Genomic DNA, 17970 nt, shown 5'->3' with positions numbered 1-17970 from the left:
GGGAATCCTATTTTTCCTGCTGTCTGTAAGAGGCAACCCAAGAAGATGAGACAAGTCTATCTAGACAGAAGAGTAAATCAATATAAATATGGTCCTAATTTATTCAGTATGCAGAGGGAGTACATTTATCTGCAAAAGAAGTATGCATGTTGGGGTTTTTTCATATTAATTCTTGACAAACATGTCTGCCTGATAAGTATAAAGAAAGTAATCCTTTCACTCCGTTTAATAACGCCTCAAGAAACAACATGTTCTCGATAACATAAAGACATTTGTTTGGTAGTATGGTAATAACTTTTCAGATGGAATGACCTAGTGCTTATATAACAGCACAATGTGTCTATAAACAAATCTGGAAGGTAACTTTGCTGCTGTAATGTTTGTTGGCTTTACGTGTTTACAAACTAGAATTTGTAAGAGTGCTTAACTTGTTAAAACTTCCTAAATAAAGAAGTAAACTGTCAAAGAAACAGATGCTTACTGGGAGCTTTAAAAACTATTTATTCAGCTGGTATTTGTGCCTTAAGCCCAATATCAGTATTAGAACACTGTAATAAAACAGAAGCCTTTACTACGGTTCATTATTGTAGAAAGCTGGGACTAATCTTCTGCCCACTGGCCCCCAAGTGCATCTCTCAACTGGTGAACTCTGTTCCTAAAGCCTCCTAATACACTTCTTATTTCTGATGTCACTTTCCCACCCTTCAAAGCACGTAAGTTGGCATGTGTCATTGTACCAACATAAACTTAATTTCTGCTGCTGCCTTTTGGCATTTGGTATTGGCAAGTATTTAAAGAAATTTACTTAATGCAATAAACAGGCTGTATTTAGTGTCCTTCCTGTGATTCCAGTGTGTTGCCGTATAGGGAGTGGGCATAGTTGATGAAGTCAGGCTTCTTGTTTGCAAATAATGGACTACAAAATATTCTGAAATAAATATATTCACTTTCTTACATGAAAAATATGTCCATAGGGCTTAGAGCATTTTAGAACAGCAAGGTCTTTCAAATAAGGTGAAGGAAAATTAAAGTCTGTATATCAATGAATATATCTTGGGTTTATCAGAGTGTTGCTAAAATCGTGCTTTTTCTTCTGTTATTGATTCCTTACTGTTTGCCCTGTTAATCTTAATTTCTTTTAAAGCCACTATAGCATTGACAGAATAGTATGACAAGTGTATATGCCAAGAATAGCTTGCCAAATTTAAAAGTCATATAGTAAACAGTTTCTTGCAGGAAGTATAAAAATATATTAATCATACTGAGACAACAGGGCATATTTAATAATTGGCAGGCCAAACACTTTTGTCAAAGGCAGTGGCAAAAACCTCATCATTATTTCTTCTATAGGTTTTATCAACTAAGCTGGGCCTTCAGTAGTATTATGCCATGCTAAGATGTCTCTTGATATAATTTATAAACTCAGTAAAATCAGATCCAAACAGAAAAAGATGAAGATGAAAAATGTTTGCAGTAGCCTTTGTGAGTCACCAAGTGGATGATTATCAGCAAATACCTATTATAGGCTGAAAAGAATCAAATTACTTTTAATATGATGTCAACATCTGATGGAAGACATTGTCTTCTACAGCTAAATAAGTTGAATATGAATGTACTTGACAGTATGGATTATGAAATGCATTATGGTCCAGAGACTACATGTTGCCCTAACAACCAGATGATATTTCCTTAATTAAGTGTAATTTTTTTTTCACTGCATGATCACAAGAGGATTCTGCAAACTCTGGTGAATTAATGGTCTGGCAAATGCATGTAATTCTCTGCTCTAGATAGCTGTCAACTTCAAATATGTTAAGCTGTCTTAGGAAAGCTGCAAATACTTGATTTGTTTTCCCAACTTCTTTTCCTAATTTATTAAATGGTATGTGTTTAAGGACTGGAATATATGTATTTTCTATTTAAAAATAATATGTTTACTGTCTTCAAGCATTTTTTTTGTCCTTGATATATTTCAAGTCCATATTTTTTTAAATAGTTTATTTGCAAAACCTCTATGTCTTCTTATTTACTGAAAGACATTTGCTATCAGGTTTTTCCACTGAGTGTCTGGTACATGTGTTTGCTATACTAAATCATTAGTTTTCCTTCACCACTGCCCCATCTTCATTTCCAAGTTTCTGAATTTATACACAGGAATAGCTATCAGTCTGTCATGTCTGTAATCACAGCAAGTTCCTCCAGCCATACCTTTGCAATAAACATCTTTGCAATGAAAGCTTGGTGTTTTAAGGCTCTTGGACATTCTAAATTAATTGCAGCCACTACTGCTGGCAGTGCAAGGCTGCATGAAGCTGTGGTGCGGGTGTGACTTTCTGCTTACCCCCATCACACATCACAAGTGGAAGCTCACCTTGTCTGTCACAGAAAGCCCTGAGGCAGTTCCCCATCTCTAAGCCAAAGGAGAAAACTGCTTCTAGAGGGAATTGAGAACTGTTTATCAGTTTACAGATTTGGTTTGCACAAAGCTTACAATTTCTTACCTTAACCAAAAAGTGCAGGTGGGTGTCCAAACACCAAGAACTCTTCTGACTGTGTGGTATCCCAGGCCACTGATTTTGAACATACAAGAACATTGTTTTCCTTGGGTATGGTGCTACGTCAGACTCTTGCACTGAATCTACTATGCAGAGACTGCCAAATGGGTTGAATGAGTATATGCCCCCTAGATTTGCATTCAGACTTTCAGCAGAAGGGTAGATTTTCAGGGAAAATGGGGAAGCATGAAAGAGAAATGTCATGTAAGGAAGAATCATAGAATCATAGAATCATAGAATATTTAGGATCTGAAAGGACCTCAAGATCATCTAGTTCCAACCCCCCTGCCAAGGGCAGGGACACCTCACACTAAACCATATCACCCAAGGCTTCATCCAACCTGGCCTTGAACACTGCCAGGGATGGAGCACTCACTACCTCCCTGGGCAACCCATTCCAGTGCCTCACCACACTAACAGTAAAGAATTTCTTCCTTATATCCAGTCTAAACCTCTGCTGTTTTAAGTTTCAACCCGTTACCTCTTGTCCTATCACTACAGTCCCTAATGAAGAGTCCCTCACCAGCATCCCTGTAGGCTCCCTTCAGATACTGGAAGGCTGCTATGAGGTCTCCACGCAGCCTTCTCTTCCCCAGGCTGAACAGCCCCAACTTTCTCAGCCTTTCTTCATATGGGAGGTGCTCCAGTCCCCTGATCATCCTCGTGGCCCTCCTCTGCACTTGTTCTAACAGTTCCATGTCCTTTTTATGCTGAGGACACCAGAACTGCACACAATACTCCAAGTGAGGTCTCACGAGAGCAGAGGGGCAGGATCACCTCCTTTGACCTGCTGGTCACGCTCCTCTTGATGCAGCGCAGGATACGGTTGGCTTTCTGGGCTGTGAGTGCACACTGCTGGCTCATGTTCATTTTCTCATTGACCAACACCCCCAAGTCCTTCTCCACAGGACTACCATGTATTTCCTTTTTGCCCAACCTGTAGCTGTGCCTGGGATTGCTCCAACCCAGGTGTAGGACCTTGCACTTGGCATGGTTAAACTTCATGAGGTTGGCCAGAAGGGCTTTTTGAATAAAATATTAATTTTGCTATGCTGTAAGAAATCTTGTGGTGAAAGTTTATGACTATCTTGATTTGTAAGGACCCATGCCAACAAGAAGAAGGGTAGCCTTGTGACAGTTAATTAGAATTACTTAATCAGTGGGTTAATCAATGTAAACCAGTGCAATTTAATATAGCTGAGAAAGAGGCCAAAGTGTTCACAAGTACTGCAGGTTTGGTACTTGCACACTGTTTTTTTAATAAGCATTTATTTGGAGTCATGACAGATATTTTATAGAGGCTAGTTTCTATAATTTGCAGACTTTCTCTGGGGACTCTTGTCAGTGCAAGGAATGTAATGCTCTGTATGACATAAAACAAGCATGTATGTATTTCATATGCTAAGGGTATTTCAAAAAGGACTGACCAAGCTGAGCCTACTTCCTTTTTACCATTGCATACAAATAATGAGTTCCCAGAGAATGAAGAATCTACTTCGCAGATAGGATGTGCATAGACAAAATATTGCTGGAAGGTGAGAAAAAATAAATTGGTCCTTCCCCAGCATTTTTTATTTTTGGTAATTTTTTATTTGTGACTGAAATTTGAAATCTTTTGCTTCTTATCAGATCCTCGGCAATGCAGTCACATATCTGTGAAAAAAAAGGGGAGAAAGACACATAAGGTGTGCTGAGGTTTTTGGAACTAGTTTATTTAAAATTCCTGATCAGAGGTGGATTTTGTCAGTAATGTTAATGGAAAAAAATGTAATTTCTCCTTTTTTATTAAGCAAATATGTTCAGCTGTGCTTTCCATACTTTGTAGTAGATGTGTTGTGATTGTGCAAATTTTTAATGTGTGTACACAAACATACATATGCACAAAGTAGAGCTATTATTTGGTAGGCAGAAATGGCTGAAATGCCTCCTTATTTCACTATCTACAAGAAAAAGAGTAGACTACTGTTTCTGACTTTCTCTAACAATGCGGGAAATAGTATTTTACACCATAAAACTGAAGAGAATCAACACTTTACTAAGGCATGGAGTTACCAACGTGGTACCTTGGGGAGTGGGAGAGCAAAACCCCAGGGAATATGAATGGCAAAGAAGCTTTCTCCAAAGCTCCTCTGGTGTGTCTTTTGTTTCATTTCTGTTCAAAGTCTTGCATTAGCTTTAGTTCATATGCTGCTAGTTATTAACATCTTTTTTTTTTCATGTGGAGAAGAAAAATGCTTTTAGACACTGTGTGTGTGTTTTAAGTGGGTGTCACTCACTACCAAACTTACTGTCAATAGCTGGTCTTACTTAATGGGCTATAAAGTGTCATGAGTGAGGGTTCTTAATTGAGACTGGAAAAATCCAAGATAATTACCGTAATAGGATGAAGATCTCAGAGACTAAAGATTTTAGAAGGCTGAGGAAATTGGGGACATATGTCTTTTGTCTGTTAGATTGTTCTGTATATGATATGAAAAAATAGAAATGACAGGCATTTTGAAATGGACAGTAGCCTTCATCATAGAAAGAATATATATGCATTTGTTTGTCAGAAGCACCGAAGTAAAAATTGACATTTAATTGGAACCAACATAAAATGGCCTCATTAGTAGTACAAATAATACATGCGGGTAGCTTGGTTGTCAATGGGAACAAAACATATTTCCTCTGACAGGTATATTAGTCTCTCTTAAGATTCCTGTCAAGTTTTCAGTCAGATTCACTCATTTAGAGAATGCTGCCTTTTTCCCTTTTTTTTTAAATGAAATGTTGAAGTGTAAACGATGTGTGTTTCTAGGGTGCTGTGATAACGCCTACAATGGACCACACTATGTCAATGCAGCCAGCAAGCATGATGGGCCCTCTGACCCAACAGATGAACCACCTTTCCTTGGGCACAACGGGAACGGTAAGAACATATATTATACTATTTACTTACTGCATTGCAAAATATTCATTGCTTGCTGAGTTTCTCAAGGTAATTTATTGCTCTTGGGTTTTCAGTGCTTCACCTTTTTGCCGTTTTAATAATGCAATGGTTTACTTTGATTTTTCTCCATATCCAGATATTTCTGGCCCTGTCTGAGCAAATATATCAAAGTGCTTTTCATTATGATGGAAACATAATGTATGACACAAACAATATACTCATATTGCTATGTCATGCAAACATGTGCTTACAGATATGTTTCTAAAACAGTCATACAGTCAGCATTGGGTATTATAGGACAAAAATGATAAAGTAGTATGAGTAGTAAGAGAGAGAAGGTCAACAAAATTCTACTCTCTACTTAGCAGGAATCATCTATACAAATTATCATGTAAATATTAGGTTTTTAATCAGAAATTTCTTTGATGTCAATCTAGAAAGTTTTATGGCTTCATGGCAGGATCCACTACTCCCTTGTAAACCGTAGTAGCCAGCTACGCTCCAGGCATCACATAGCAGCCATCATTTGCTCCAGGCTCAGAAATGTAATTTTGGGTCAAGGTCAGCTGAGTTTCCTGTATACTATATTTAAACATGCATATTTCAACAATTATTTTCTCTTCAAGCTGTGTAAGTCAGATTCAGATAACAACCCCAGAGTCAGAGAAAGGTAAAAAATGCTCTCAATAAAAATTATTACAACTCTTTGAAAAGTACAAAAGCCTTCACGTTTGATACGTGATATCACGTTTGATACATGAATGTGTGCACCCTGCATGCATATGTATATTTTTAAGAAAATGCAGGCATAAGCATTACATTTTTATGACTTTTTCACACATGCTCTTTACATAATAATTACTTGAAAGATCTATTATGTATTTAGAATTTTTTTCTTTTTCTCCAGTCTACTACTTGATACTAATCGATAGAGCATCTTTTTCCAACCTTTTTTAAAAACTGGATAGGTACTGCGTAAAGTTGCATCTGTTCAAGCTTACTTAGCCCCCTGTGTCCACTTAACCACTTACCTCCAGTTTCTTTCCCCATTACTTAAAAAAAAAACTCTGTTAAGATCTGAGACTTGTGGTTTCGTTTCTGACAGACTTAAAGATGATGGTTTATTGTTTATTCTTGTTATTTTAAACATTTAATTCAATAGTCAAAAGATGTAGGAATTGCTTCTCAAATCTATTATCAGCATTTTTCCTCTCTGAAGACGTGAAATCACAGCAAACACAAGGACTTGTGAGAATTTCTGCATGTGTAATTACTGCCTCTCCAAAGTGTGTTTAGAAATTAAGGAAATGGAAAATGGTTGTGCTGCTGGGCAGCTCCTGTGAATTTTTCCTTCTGTCTGTCATTTTAATTTCTACAACTCTTATGCACATTGTCTTCTGTGATCGTTTTCTTGCAGTCTTAATGCTATGAAAGTCCCAGGTAATGTTCTCTTGTGACACTATTACAATGGTTGTCGTAACAAATCATTTGGGGAGACAAGGGACGGACTCTGAAAGGCAGTGGGTGATCTAAGAGGGCAATAATAAGATCCTTAATTTATTTTACTGCAACTTAAAGAAGATATTTCCTTCCTTTTCCTAGCTCTTTACACAGTCTTATCTTTCAAGATCATAGCATTCCCTGATAACTTATGAAATACATTCAGAATATATATACCATATAGCTTTAGGTTTAGTATCTTTAAAACTCCTAACTCATTTACACAAAACTTAAAGGGCAAGAAAGAGTAAATGATTGATGACTGTTACAATATCCACAGGTTTTTCATAAATCTCAGATGACACCCTGTTTTATCACATATAGGATTTCTTTTTGGCAAATACACCACTAGCACCGTATTCAGTTAAATTCCTCATGCAAGCAGGATAATCACAGAGGTCATCAGGAATTCCTCCTGTCAGGAATTAAAGCGAGAGTGTCAGGATTTGGGCTGCCAGATAGCAGTTTTGTTGGATGTATCCATCCTGACTTGAAACTGTATCTTCCTAATGTGTTCTGTTACTGAAAAACAATGTGAAGGGAAGGGACAACCTATTTAGGCATATGATTTATTTAGACATAATTTTACTTCATTTATTCTGAAATCTGAAATTCAGTTCAGAGAGAAGCATTGAGCATAAAGCCTTGACAAATTGAAGAGAGTCCAAACCATGTTCTTGTGAATACCTCAGCAGGACTAAGTTTTATGTGAGTTACAAGACAAAAACTGTATGTTCTGAATATGTTTTTTAATTTTATCCTTAAAACTGTGCAAGAGGGTGTCAAAAAGAGCCACTAGTTGTCATTCAAGTGACCAGGCAGATTTTTTGAAGCAAACAAACCAGAAAGTCACAAACAGTTCTGCTCAGTGCTGGCTGTAACTGTCCCGATTTCATTTAAAACCTTGCAGTATGTAAAGCAGTTTGTTTTAAAAGGCTTTCATACGTTCACTTCCTTAGACAAACCATTTTGCTAATTAACATAACATATTTTTCAGCCAAAGCAGACCTCTGTGGTCACTTAAGTGCGAGTTGACTTCAAACCCACTTCCAAACCTGCCCAATTCAGGATGAATGCTGAGCTTCTAAAATATTGATTCAACAGAAAATCTATTCTCTAGTGAGTAAGCTAGAGAAATAGCATATGGGCCTATGCATGCCTCATATCATGTGGGAATTACTCTGCCTTCAGATGCTCTCTGAATGATTAAAATACTATGCCCAGGCTGGAGCCATTCCACAGGAGTGGCCTTTCATGGAGGAGCACTCTTTAGCCCTTCAGTGAGGCAAATTACCTGTGTAAGAGTGGCCTCTGCCAATTCCTGTCTCAACACTAGAAACTGAACTTGAGTTTTGATCTCTTAGCCCTGAAGCACACTTTAAAACCCATAGGATTTTGGGGGGCAGCTGCCTGCATCCCTGCCTGCACTCGAGATTTTAGTCACCAGCCCCGGGAGGGCATTTCTCACTAAATGCTGGCAGTGCTGCTTGCTTCCAGCTGGGACCATCCAATTCAGCAGCCAAAACAAAGCAGTTTTCCTACAGACACATTCACAGCCAGCTGCCTTTCCCTTGTGCTATGGGAAGCCTTCAGTAACTGGCTGCAGTAAGCACAGACCAGAAAGAACAAAAAATTTTGTTAAGGAAAGTTTTCTTTCTCTCCAGAACTCCCAAAGAATGTGTATTTTATTTTGGTCTCTTTTTTCAATATTCTCATTTCTTATCTATTATTGAATTGTCTTCATAAAATCAGACATCTCTGCTATACTAAACACTCCTTAATCAGGAGGATGCACTAAGGCTATCAAGATGCCAGGGCACGTGAAGACTGCAAATCCATCTTTACCTGATTTCACTGCCCACATCATGAAAGCATACAGCTGCAGCAAATATTCCAGGCCAAATGATAGTATAGAACACCGAGGAAGAGAGGAGTAATGATCCTCAGTTTGTGGCAAGTCAACCCTGTGAGAGATTTTTGTACAGCATTTGCATCTCCCATTTACTGTGCCTTGTGCTTCATCCACCAAGAACACAATTCTTCTCTGCCCTTATGAAAATCAAATTCATTTTTGCTAGTGAAAATACAATTTATATTACTGATGAATTGAGAGGCAGGTGTGCTGCTCTGATCACCTCTTCAATCTGCCTGAAATCTGGAGTTAAGCAGAGGGGTGGAATCTGGAATCTGCCAGACAAATTCTTTGTGCCACATATATTTATATGTACTTTTCATATTACCTCTTCACTCAAAAAGAGCAGAAAGCATTTATACTTGTGCACTGGCTTTGGGCAAGTATGTAAAGAAAACCTAAGCATAAATTTTGTTGAGATTACAGCAAAAAAGCAATAATTCTGAATATTCTTGAGTGAGGTGACAACCCACCCTCAGCTCCTACAATTGTATTAAAATAAAATTTTAATGCCAGGAAATATAATGCGAAGACAGACAACCAGTTTTAACGTGGAAATTTTTCTTTTGTTTACTAGTTTAGTATCATTATATACTACAGCAAGTCTTGTTTTTCCTATGTAATATTCATCTGCAATTAGGTCTGCTGTTAGAAAAGGTACCATAGAGGGAGAATAGAGTGATTGAGCCTGTAAAGGGAGCACTGAAAGAGCAACATTAGTATGTGTTTAATAATATATGGAGGCTGGAATTGTTCCATCATCAGCCTGTCATTCAAAATGTTTCCGATACAGCCATTGAGCTGACATCTGTTTTGTGGTTTAATAAAGTTGTGATTGATGCCTGAGTGGATATAATACAAAAACCTTTAGAAATATAAAAAATGAGCAGTCAGATCGTTGTTTTCACTCCCTGTTGCTTGGCTGCCTTTTACTGCAGCACTTCCACGTTTGGCCGTCAGCAGCAATAATCTGCCTCTTCAGTGGGAAGAAGATTTGCTCTATTCTTTCTCCTCTGCTGCTCATTCCTGAAGGAAATTTTCTGTTCTGCACTTTCTGGATTTGGGTTTCTCTTCCCTCCCTCCTGTTAACATCCATTTCCGATACCACTTGGGTTCCAGTGTCATCTAACAGATTGAGGCAGCTTTTGTTACTCCTTGTTGGCAGAGGGGTAATTCCAGCTTCTTTTTTTCCTCTCTTTTGGAGCTGCCTTACTATAGTCTTGTTTCATCTTAACCCTTTGAGGCTCACACCAATAGGAAAGTAAGTAGAAGCCAGATTTTTACTAAAACTGCTAGCTCAACTGTGCTGCTTAATTGTTCTTCACGCCTGCAGACAGTTCACTCAGCTTTCAGCTTCTAATGTAAAAACATAATAGGCAGCTCTGCCTTGCACTTTTTAAACAAACAAGCAAAAAACCTACTAAAAAAATTAATTGTTCTGGATACCTCTGTATTAAAAATGCAGTAACATGGAAGAACTGCATTTATGTAATGTGGGATTCTATTGAAACTGCAAACCACTCTAATTCAGCTTTCCTGGTTTATAGTATCACCAGTTATCTCTCACTGGAATAACAGGCTTGTTACGCAGGTACATCAGTCTTATCTTTCACTTTGTTGGTTCTTTTTGTTGCCAGTGGAGCTCGATGATATCTTCAGAACCCTTCAATGGAACAACAAGCTTTTTATAAGTTTTTTATCTTTTATTTCTTTTAGATACTCTATGGTCACTAGTGGTTTAAAATGTCACCTAAAGGCCTCAGCAGAATAACTGCTTTGTTAGATAGGGTAGGTTTTTTTCATGTTTAATCTGCAATTCTATTTGCACATACTACAGCTACACGGAGCTGAAACATCATTGCATTCCCCTGATGTTCAGATCCTTGTTCAGAAAGCACTCTGTTATTCTAATTGGATGTCAGAAGGTCCCTGGAGAGTTACGGGAGCAAAGTTCCTTTGCAGTCTTGTGCCTTTCATGTTATCAGGTGTTAATCTTAAAGCTCTTTTATTTTATTTATTGACTGACTGTTTCAGTTACTGTTTGTGTGGAAAATATGTGACTGAACCCACTGCAAGTGGAATTACCTTAGTTGATGCTGCAACTAAAATCATCCTTGTCCATTTATTCAGCCAAGGTCCCTGGCAAATGCAAGTGATTAACAGCATGAGGTTGTCTGGGGCAGGAGGTCCCCTTAAGGAGAAACTATTCTTGTTGCAAAGAAGAACAGCATAAGCTCCCTTGAGATTTATAAAAAAACAAATAACTCTTCCTGCACCTTTCTTCCCAAACAGCCTCTTGAAAGGCAGCTCCAATCTGTCTGATGCATAATTTGAGATAACAAAGGGGCACTCAGTTCAACGGAAAAGCACCAGATTCCATGCAGTTAACAAGGAACAAATAATTTTTTTATGCATTTAATCAATTTGCAGAATCCACTGCCACTAAGTATTATTGAGACAAATAGATTAGCAATCTTCAAAAATGGATTTGACGTTTCTATAAGAAAATATCTGCAGGTGCAGCAGTAGGGTGGAAAAAATCTTAACTTGACAATATAGGCCAAATACCTGCCAGGATGAACAAGGAAGGCTTAGATCTTTTCCCTTTTTGGGCCATCCTGAAATCCCACAGATTCTTGCAGGAATTGGGCTGATCATCAGCCCTTGTATAGAGGAGGGTCTTTATATCAGCTGTCTCAGTAGCAGTTTCAGTCTATATTTGACCGTAGCTGTCGTTAGATCGTATTTTTTAATTAATAAGAGTTTATAGATTTCAGTTTCTGTAATGTTCCTCTTCTGAATTCAGTTTTACATTCCCACCAGTTGTTGGCAGTGGCTTATTGTTTGCCTTTACGTGTAAATTGTGCCTACCTTTGAAGCCACTGCCTGACATAGGCAGAGAAAGGGGAATGTAAAAGGAGGATGAACACCGATGGAAGGAAATAATTTTTTGGTTCAAGCAGCCCTTCGTACGAGCCCAGAGTGTCAGTAGCTTTTATTGTGTGTTGAATTTTACTTTCACATGACACTTCCACAAATGGAAAGTGCTTTTGTTGAGGACTCCTTGCCTCTCTTTGAGGTATCAGCTACCAACTCAAAGTGACAATAGCCTAGATTCCCTTTCAGAGAAGCACTCAACTCCCTGTTGTGGTGATAATATGTTAAATTAACACAAAGCAACAGTGATGGATCAGCAAAGCAAAAAGTATCAGCCAGAAAAGCCATAGCTATATAACTTCATTTTCATCATCAGACAAATGTCATTCATATAATTAATTTGCAGCTTGCATCATGTATCTGTGAACTGGAATATTTAGAGTCTTGTTTCTCATATATTTTCTTACATATGACTGCTGTAGTTCTATTTTGTGGTTTTCTGGAAGTGCTACCTGAAGGACATTGAAGGACAATAGTAGTGTAGTTCAAAGCCACTTCTTCCAAAGAATGTTTGCTATTTAATGATAGCCATGCACTTCATGTAAAATGAACTTCTGTATTTTGGAATAATGAATAGAAACCAAAAGCCATAAAATTAATAGTATCTGACATATACTTTGTCTACAGCAAAACCTGCCCCAAAAGGCTTACCTTTATTTATATGCCCAGAAATCTGTTCATATGTCTGATAGAGATGAATCAAGATTTCAAACTCATTTTTCTAGCTACTCATTTTTCTAGATCACTCACCTAAAAACTTTGAATGTTAAGAGGGAAAAAGTGTATGTTCACACATGTTCATGTTAAATTGTGCAAATAACAAGGCAGGTTTCGGGGAGACAAGGTTCATTTAGTTTGATTTGGCTTTGCTTTAGTGATTTGTATAAGATTTAGCTGAAAGAGGCTCTTTATTTAGCAGACAGGGAGGTAGAAAAGAGGAACAAATAATAGGTTAAAAAAATCTGTAAATAATTCTAGGTTAGAAACATCCTGCCACACCTACATCTGACAAACTCAATAAAAGGTGGAAACCAAAAGTACTCTAAATTTTAGGTCTGTCATCTGTATTTTCTTGGTGTCTTTCTTTTCTGTAAATGTTTTTCATTCTGTAATCAAGAACATATCTCTTTGCCTTATTAGAATGAAACTTTTTTTAATTATCCTGCCTGTGTTTATAGTAGATCACTCCAGTGATTCAGACATAAATTATGAATATGGCTTTCCATAGAAGTAATGAATCCAAATCATAATGGTGCAGACAAACTCTTGGGTTCTGTAACCTAGACAAGCTTGAGGATCTCAGAGAGGTGAGGGTTTTTTTTTTTCAAAACTGTGAAAAAGCAACAAATGTCTCCCAGAGTTGGTGCTTCCACAGCTCTTCTCTGCCAAGAGCTGGGAAACAAGTCCTGTGATATGCCTTTACATGTTACAAGTGCATGTAAGCACAGCAAGAAGTCATGAAATCCTTGAAGGGACTGTATCCTTAATGGAAAAGAACAACATGATATATTATACGGAAGAATGACCACTCTCTCCTAAGCACTCTTGCAGTCCTTCACACAATACCAGTTCTGTGTAAGGTGAAGTACTTGAATTGTATCAACTTCAATCACAAATGCCATAAACTTTAGCTGAAAGAAAAGGGAGCAAAGGTGATAAACAACAGTAGCTTCTAATACAGTGTAGGTATATGAAGGACATCAATGGAAAGGAGGAAATGGTTGTAATGGTGCCAACAATATAAATTAGGATACGAAGGTGAAATAGTGAAAGCATAACGTATCTTGCAGAAATTGCTAATATATTGAGAGCTAGTGTTTGAAATTAACCATGAAAGGTAACTGTTTGGGACATCTAGAACTCAACTGGGCCAAACAGCTTAAAATCTGTAGTAGGGACTTTCAGATGTTGATGCAAAAACAGACCAATGGTCCAACAGCCTTTTTTCATCTTCAACCTCTGTTTTTCATTGCAAAGAAATATCGTTATTTCAGTTCAAAACAGGTAATATAATTTAATCTTTACTTTCTATTAATTTAAGTAATGAGGATTTAGGAAATTGTAAAAACTTCTGAAAATGATTGCTGAGCATGCTGCAGCAAGACTCAAAAAAGTGCTGTACATGCAAATAGTATTTATGATGTCTGCATTTTGCACAGTCAGAGAGTAAACATATGTTGCAAGTGACCATTCACAGTATTCACTTACAAAAAAAAAAGTTAGGTTCAAGAGTTAAGATTGACTTATTTCAGTATGTGTGGATTAGTAACTATAATGCTTGCTTTTGCCTTTATTTTTTTTCAGTGGGATGGCTACATTTTGTTAAGCAAAATTTTTCTACTCAGAACAGCAACCTTTGAATTACATTCCCAGTGTTTTCTTACAGGGAAAACTACACTTTCAGGGGCACTGGGATTTTGAAGACACACTACATTATAGATGCTGCACTGTTTCTGGGGCTGACATGTTGCTGCGTTATTGAAACTGCACACAATGGAGTTGAAAGTTAATTTCATTTTAAGGATGTTCAGTATGTTTCATACTGTAATCACAGTGACAAAAATAACATAGCCTATGTGTTGGGCAAGGGCCTGGGCCTGCAGATGCTTGCAAAAATTATATTCCATTGAATTTCATCTCCTTTTCCTACAGTGTATCCCACTGAACTTCAGTGCACAGTGCCTTTCACAGTTAATCCTCATGCCTTATCAGATGTTTGGCAAGCTGATAGCCCAAAGGTTTAAGCTTCCTCTAAGATATGTTGCCAGTACTTTTGAAGTATCTTTCTTATTCTCATCCAGAAAGAGCAGTCTGTTCAGGGTTAACTCATTTGTAAAGCAAGGTTAAATGGAGGAACTAAAGGGTGAGTCTTCATACACTGTAAGACACTGGGATCCTGGGTATACAGTCATTTCAGCCTGAAGTTCTCAAAAGAAGGGCAAGCTTTGTTCAAATGATTTACAATTCCATAGGGAGCTGCTGATGGCAATAACCTCTGTGCCCTCAGATGGTATTTTATTATTGTTTGTGAGTTATGGGTGGTTCTGTGTCAGTGCTACGGATCTGTAGAATCCTCTTGCTCCTAAATGACTCAATTTGGGAGAAGAGTTCTGCTATAACTAATGTTTACTATGAAACAGCTCAGTCAGCACATTTCATTGAACTGTAACAAGGGGTTTGAGAGCAGCTGCACTGAGTGAATTTGGGAGTTTGCTGAACTGAGTTGTTTTTCTAGCAAGGTAAATGAACTGTTGAATACGGCAGATTTCTACTGTGTGGCAGGCAAGAGCTGCACCACATCTGGATGGGTCCAGGGAGCAATTGTATGTCAAAAAGGCAAATCTTTTTCCAGTCCCGTGGAGGACTGCTCTACCCTTTGGGATTCATTATTGCTTTCAAATGTGATGGGCACACCTGTATGCTACTGATTTTGCCCTTTTAATTTTAGCATTGTAATAGAGCAGCAGCCAGTTTCTTAAGAGTTTAGTATCTAAATGTACAAATTATTGTGCATTTGCCTCAGCTCCCTGTTTTCCTGTGCTGAGTGTTTCCCTTGAGTGTTTCCCTCAAACTAGTACAGTATTTCTGTGGTGTAAAATGATTTCACTGATAAACTTCATGCTTTTCATTTTCTCTGGCCTGCCATCCACAGTTGTAAGGGGGGTTTGCAGTATAGACCAAAAGATGCTATGACTGACTTTTGGTTTCAACCATTGTCACTTGACTATTCATTTCCTAAACTACAGATATAACCTTCATTCTGCTCTGCTGCCAGCCCTTCCTACCTAGAATATCAGCACTGAGCTAAAAAATGGGTTGTATTTGTTCTCTTTACAATGACAATTTTTGCCAGTGCTAATCAAAATGACAAAAAAATCATAGTTACAAAAATATAATAACAAGGCAAAGTGAGTATTTGGCAGTAATGGTATTCCCACCCATGACCTTGCCTATATCCACAGAATCCAAATTGATGCTCAAAATTTTAGTAGCCAAATGTAATTTTCTAGCAAAAACTATTTTGCTGCCTTTCTTTGAATATGCAGGTTTTCCTAACTAGCTATTAGTAAGGCTGATTATCTTCCTGTGAAGATAATGGACTTTTATCAGAAATCTTAGTTTTCTGGTAATAAATGGTTGCTTCATCAAGGTGGCCATAATTTGATTAATTGTGTTTTATTTTAATCGTGGTTTTCTTTTTTCCTTTACACCTTCTAGACAAATTGTCATATTACACAATGTTTATTTATAACTTAAAAACATAAGTAACAACAACTTTGAATCTCCCTGATGTGTTATGGGAAATATGAAAATAGTAGACACAAATTCCATTCAGTGTATGGACAGTGGCTGAATAAAGAGGTTTCCTTATTTTATTTGTATAGCTTGTGCCTGAACTATTGAGAGCAAAAGACCACTGACCTTCCTGAAATTTCTATCATTTGTTTAAAACTGAGTGTAAAAGAATTGGAAATCAAAATGATTGATGAAAAAATTTAAAGTAATTAACCTGCAACAGAAGGCAAAGAAAAGAGCAATACATTTCAAGGCTTATAAATCCATTTTTCCTTTTCATTAATTTCTGTAAAATGTCATGATCAGCATTATATTTTCTTGGCTTTACTCGTTACCTCTTCAGGGTGCCTAGCACTGAAACTTGCTTGCTTCTCTCAGAATAATCTGTAACAACTAGTCCTGTATAATAATGACAAAAAAGATTTTAAACTGGAAGTCTGCAAACAACTCAGTGTTCTGAACTGCCATGCCAAAATACATGATGAATGTCAAACACATTTTGGTATTTATATTTCTTTAAGTTCACTAGCAGTATGGACAACTGTGTCTTGGTGGTTGTATTTAATGTTTTTAATCTCACTCTGTTTTCAACTTCATGCTCTGTGTAGTCTTTCTTACAATCCTTCACAACAAGCAAAAAGTTCCAATCCTGAGGCTAGGATGAGAGTTAAGCAGATGCTGTTTCAGTTCACAATTACAATTCCTTCAAGGCTATTAGGGAATATTATGGCTGGGCAGGCCAGCAGCCCTCCCACCTCCTCCATCCTAAAATTAAATTCATTGTCCCTGACATCAGCCATTAAGTGAGAGGAATCTGCAAATGCCCTTATTCAGTTTCAGGAATAACCAGTTTTGCACTTTCTAAATGTGAGCTCTGCTAATTTGTATTTTAGGAGTGCAGCTTGGGAATTCAGTATAACACTCATATGTCAGCAGCAATCCTTCTTTGTAAGGTGAATCATGCAAAGTCCGATGGTTTTAAAGGTGTTGATATAAATTTATTTGATAGAAAAATGGCCATTTTGTCGTTTCTGTCATATTCTTGGACAAGAAAATGTGTTGTGGAGTTAAGACTTCTCCATTGCAAATATTTGCCCAGCACTTAATCTTTTTTCTTTTTTTTTTTGCTGATCCATGAGCACCAAATGAAAATGTCTGAGCTTTCCAGTCAGTCCATGCGCCAAAGCCAGAAGTGCATCAAAAAAAACAGAAAGGACAGTCTGGCCTAGAAATAGATACTCTGCAAGATCCTCCTGAGATAAACAATTTGCTGACTAGGCTGCAGCATTTGAAGAGGCCAGGCTGTTTCTCCTCATCCTGCTTACTTGCCTGTACAGGCTGAGGTGCATTCGTGCAGCATTTATTCCTTTTCACGTCAGTGGAGCACAGGGATCACAAAAGTTCACTAAAAACTCCTGTTAGGGCCTGTGGAGAGGTTTTTTTAAATACATGCCTTTAAGGAAAGCTAAAGATGATTGAATTTTAGTTTGATAGCTTGTAAATGGGCTTTGTCAACCATGATTCTTATTTTTTTTCCAACACTGTATGTGACATCCCTTGTCATCAATGCCGTTTAAGAGAATACATCTCCCAGCATTGCCTTCTGATGAAAAGAAGGGTCAAAGATATTTTCCAGATTGACAGTCCCAGTGTTTCTTGTGACTATTATTTTAAGGCAGATGGGGAAAAATGTTCAAGCCTTTTCTTCTATTCCCAGGTGGATCTACCTGAAACATTCCCAGGTATCTATAAAGAAGCAGTGGTGTTCCATGGAGGAAGCCTAGATACCCTAGTACAGACTTGGAAGAGTGCATGAGACAGTTTATCCTACTGGCCTTATC

General features: G+C 37.6%; 1 protein-coding gene across 1 annotated transcript in view; it reads left to right on the top strand.

The window, feature by feature from the left end:
* RBMS3 (RNA binding motif single stranded interacting protein 3) overlaps positions 1-17970 on the top strand; it is a 707098-nt gene that overhangs the window by 673734 nt on the left and 15394 nt on the right. Inside the window, exon 16 of the mRNA XM_034063359.1 lies at positions 5353-5463. Within this exon, the coding sequence (XP_033919250.1) occupies positions 5353-5463 (111 nt within the window). The remainder of the gene's footprint in view (positions 1-5352; positions 5464-17970) is intronic.

Source organism: Melopsittacus undulatus, chromosome 1, assembly GCF_012275295.1.
Source record: "Melopsittacus undulatus isolate bMelUnd1 chromosome 1, bMelUnd1.mat.Z, whole genome shotgun sequence".
Taxonomy (NCBI): domain Eukaryota; kingdom Metazoa; phylum Chordata; class Aves; order Psittaciformes; family Psittaculidae; genus Melopsittacus; species Melopsittacus undulatus.
This window is presented reverse-complemented; position numbering and strand designations above follow the sequence as displayed.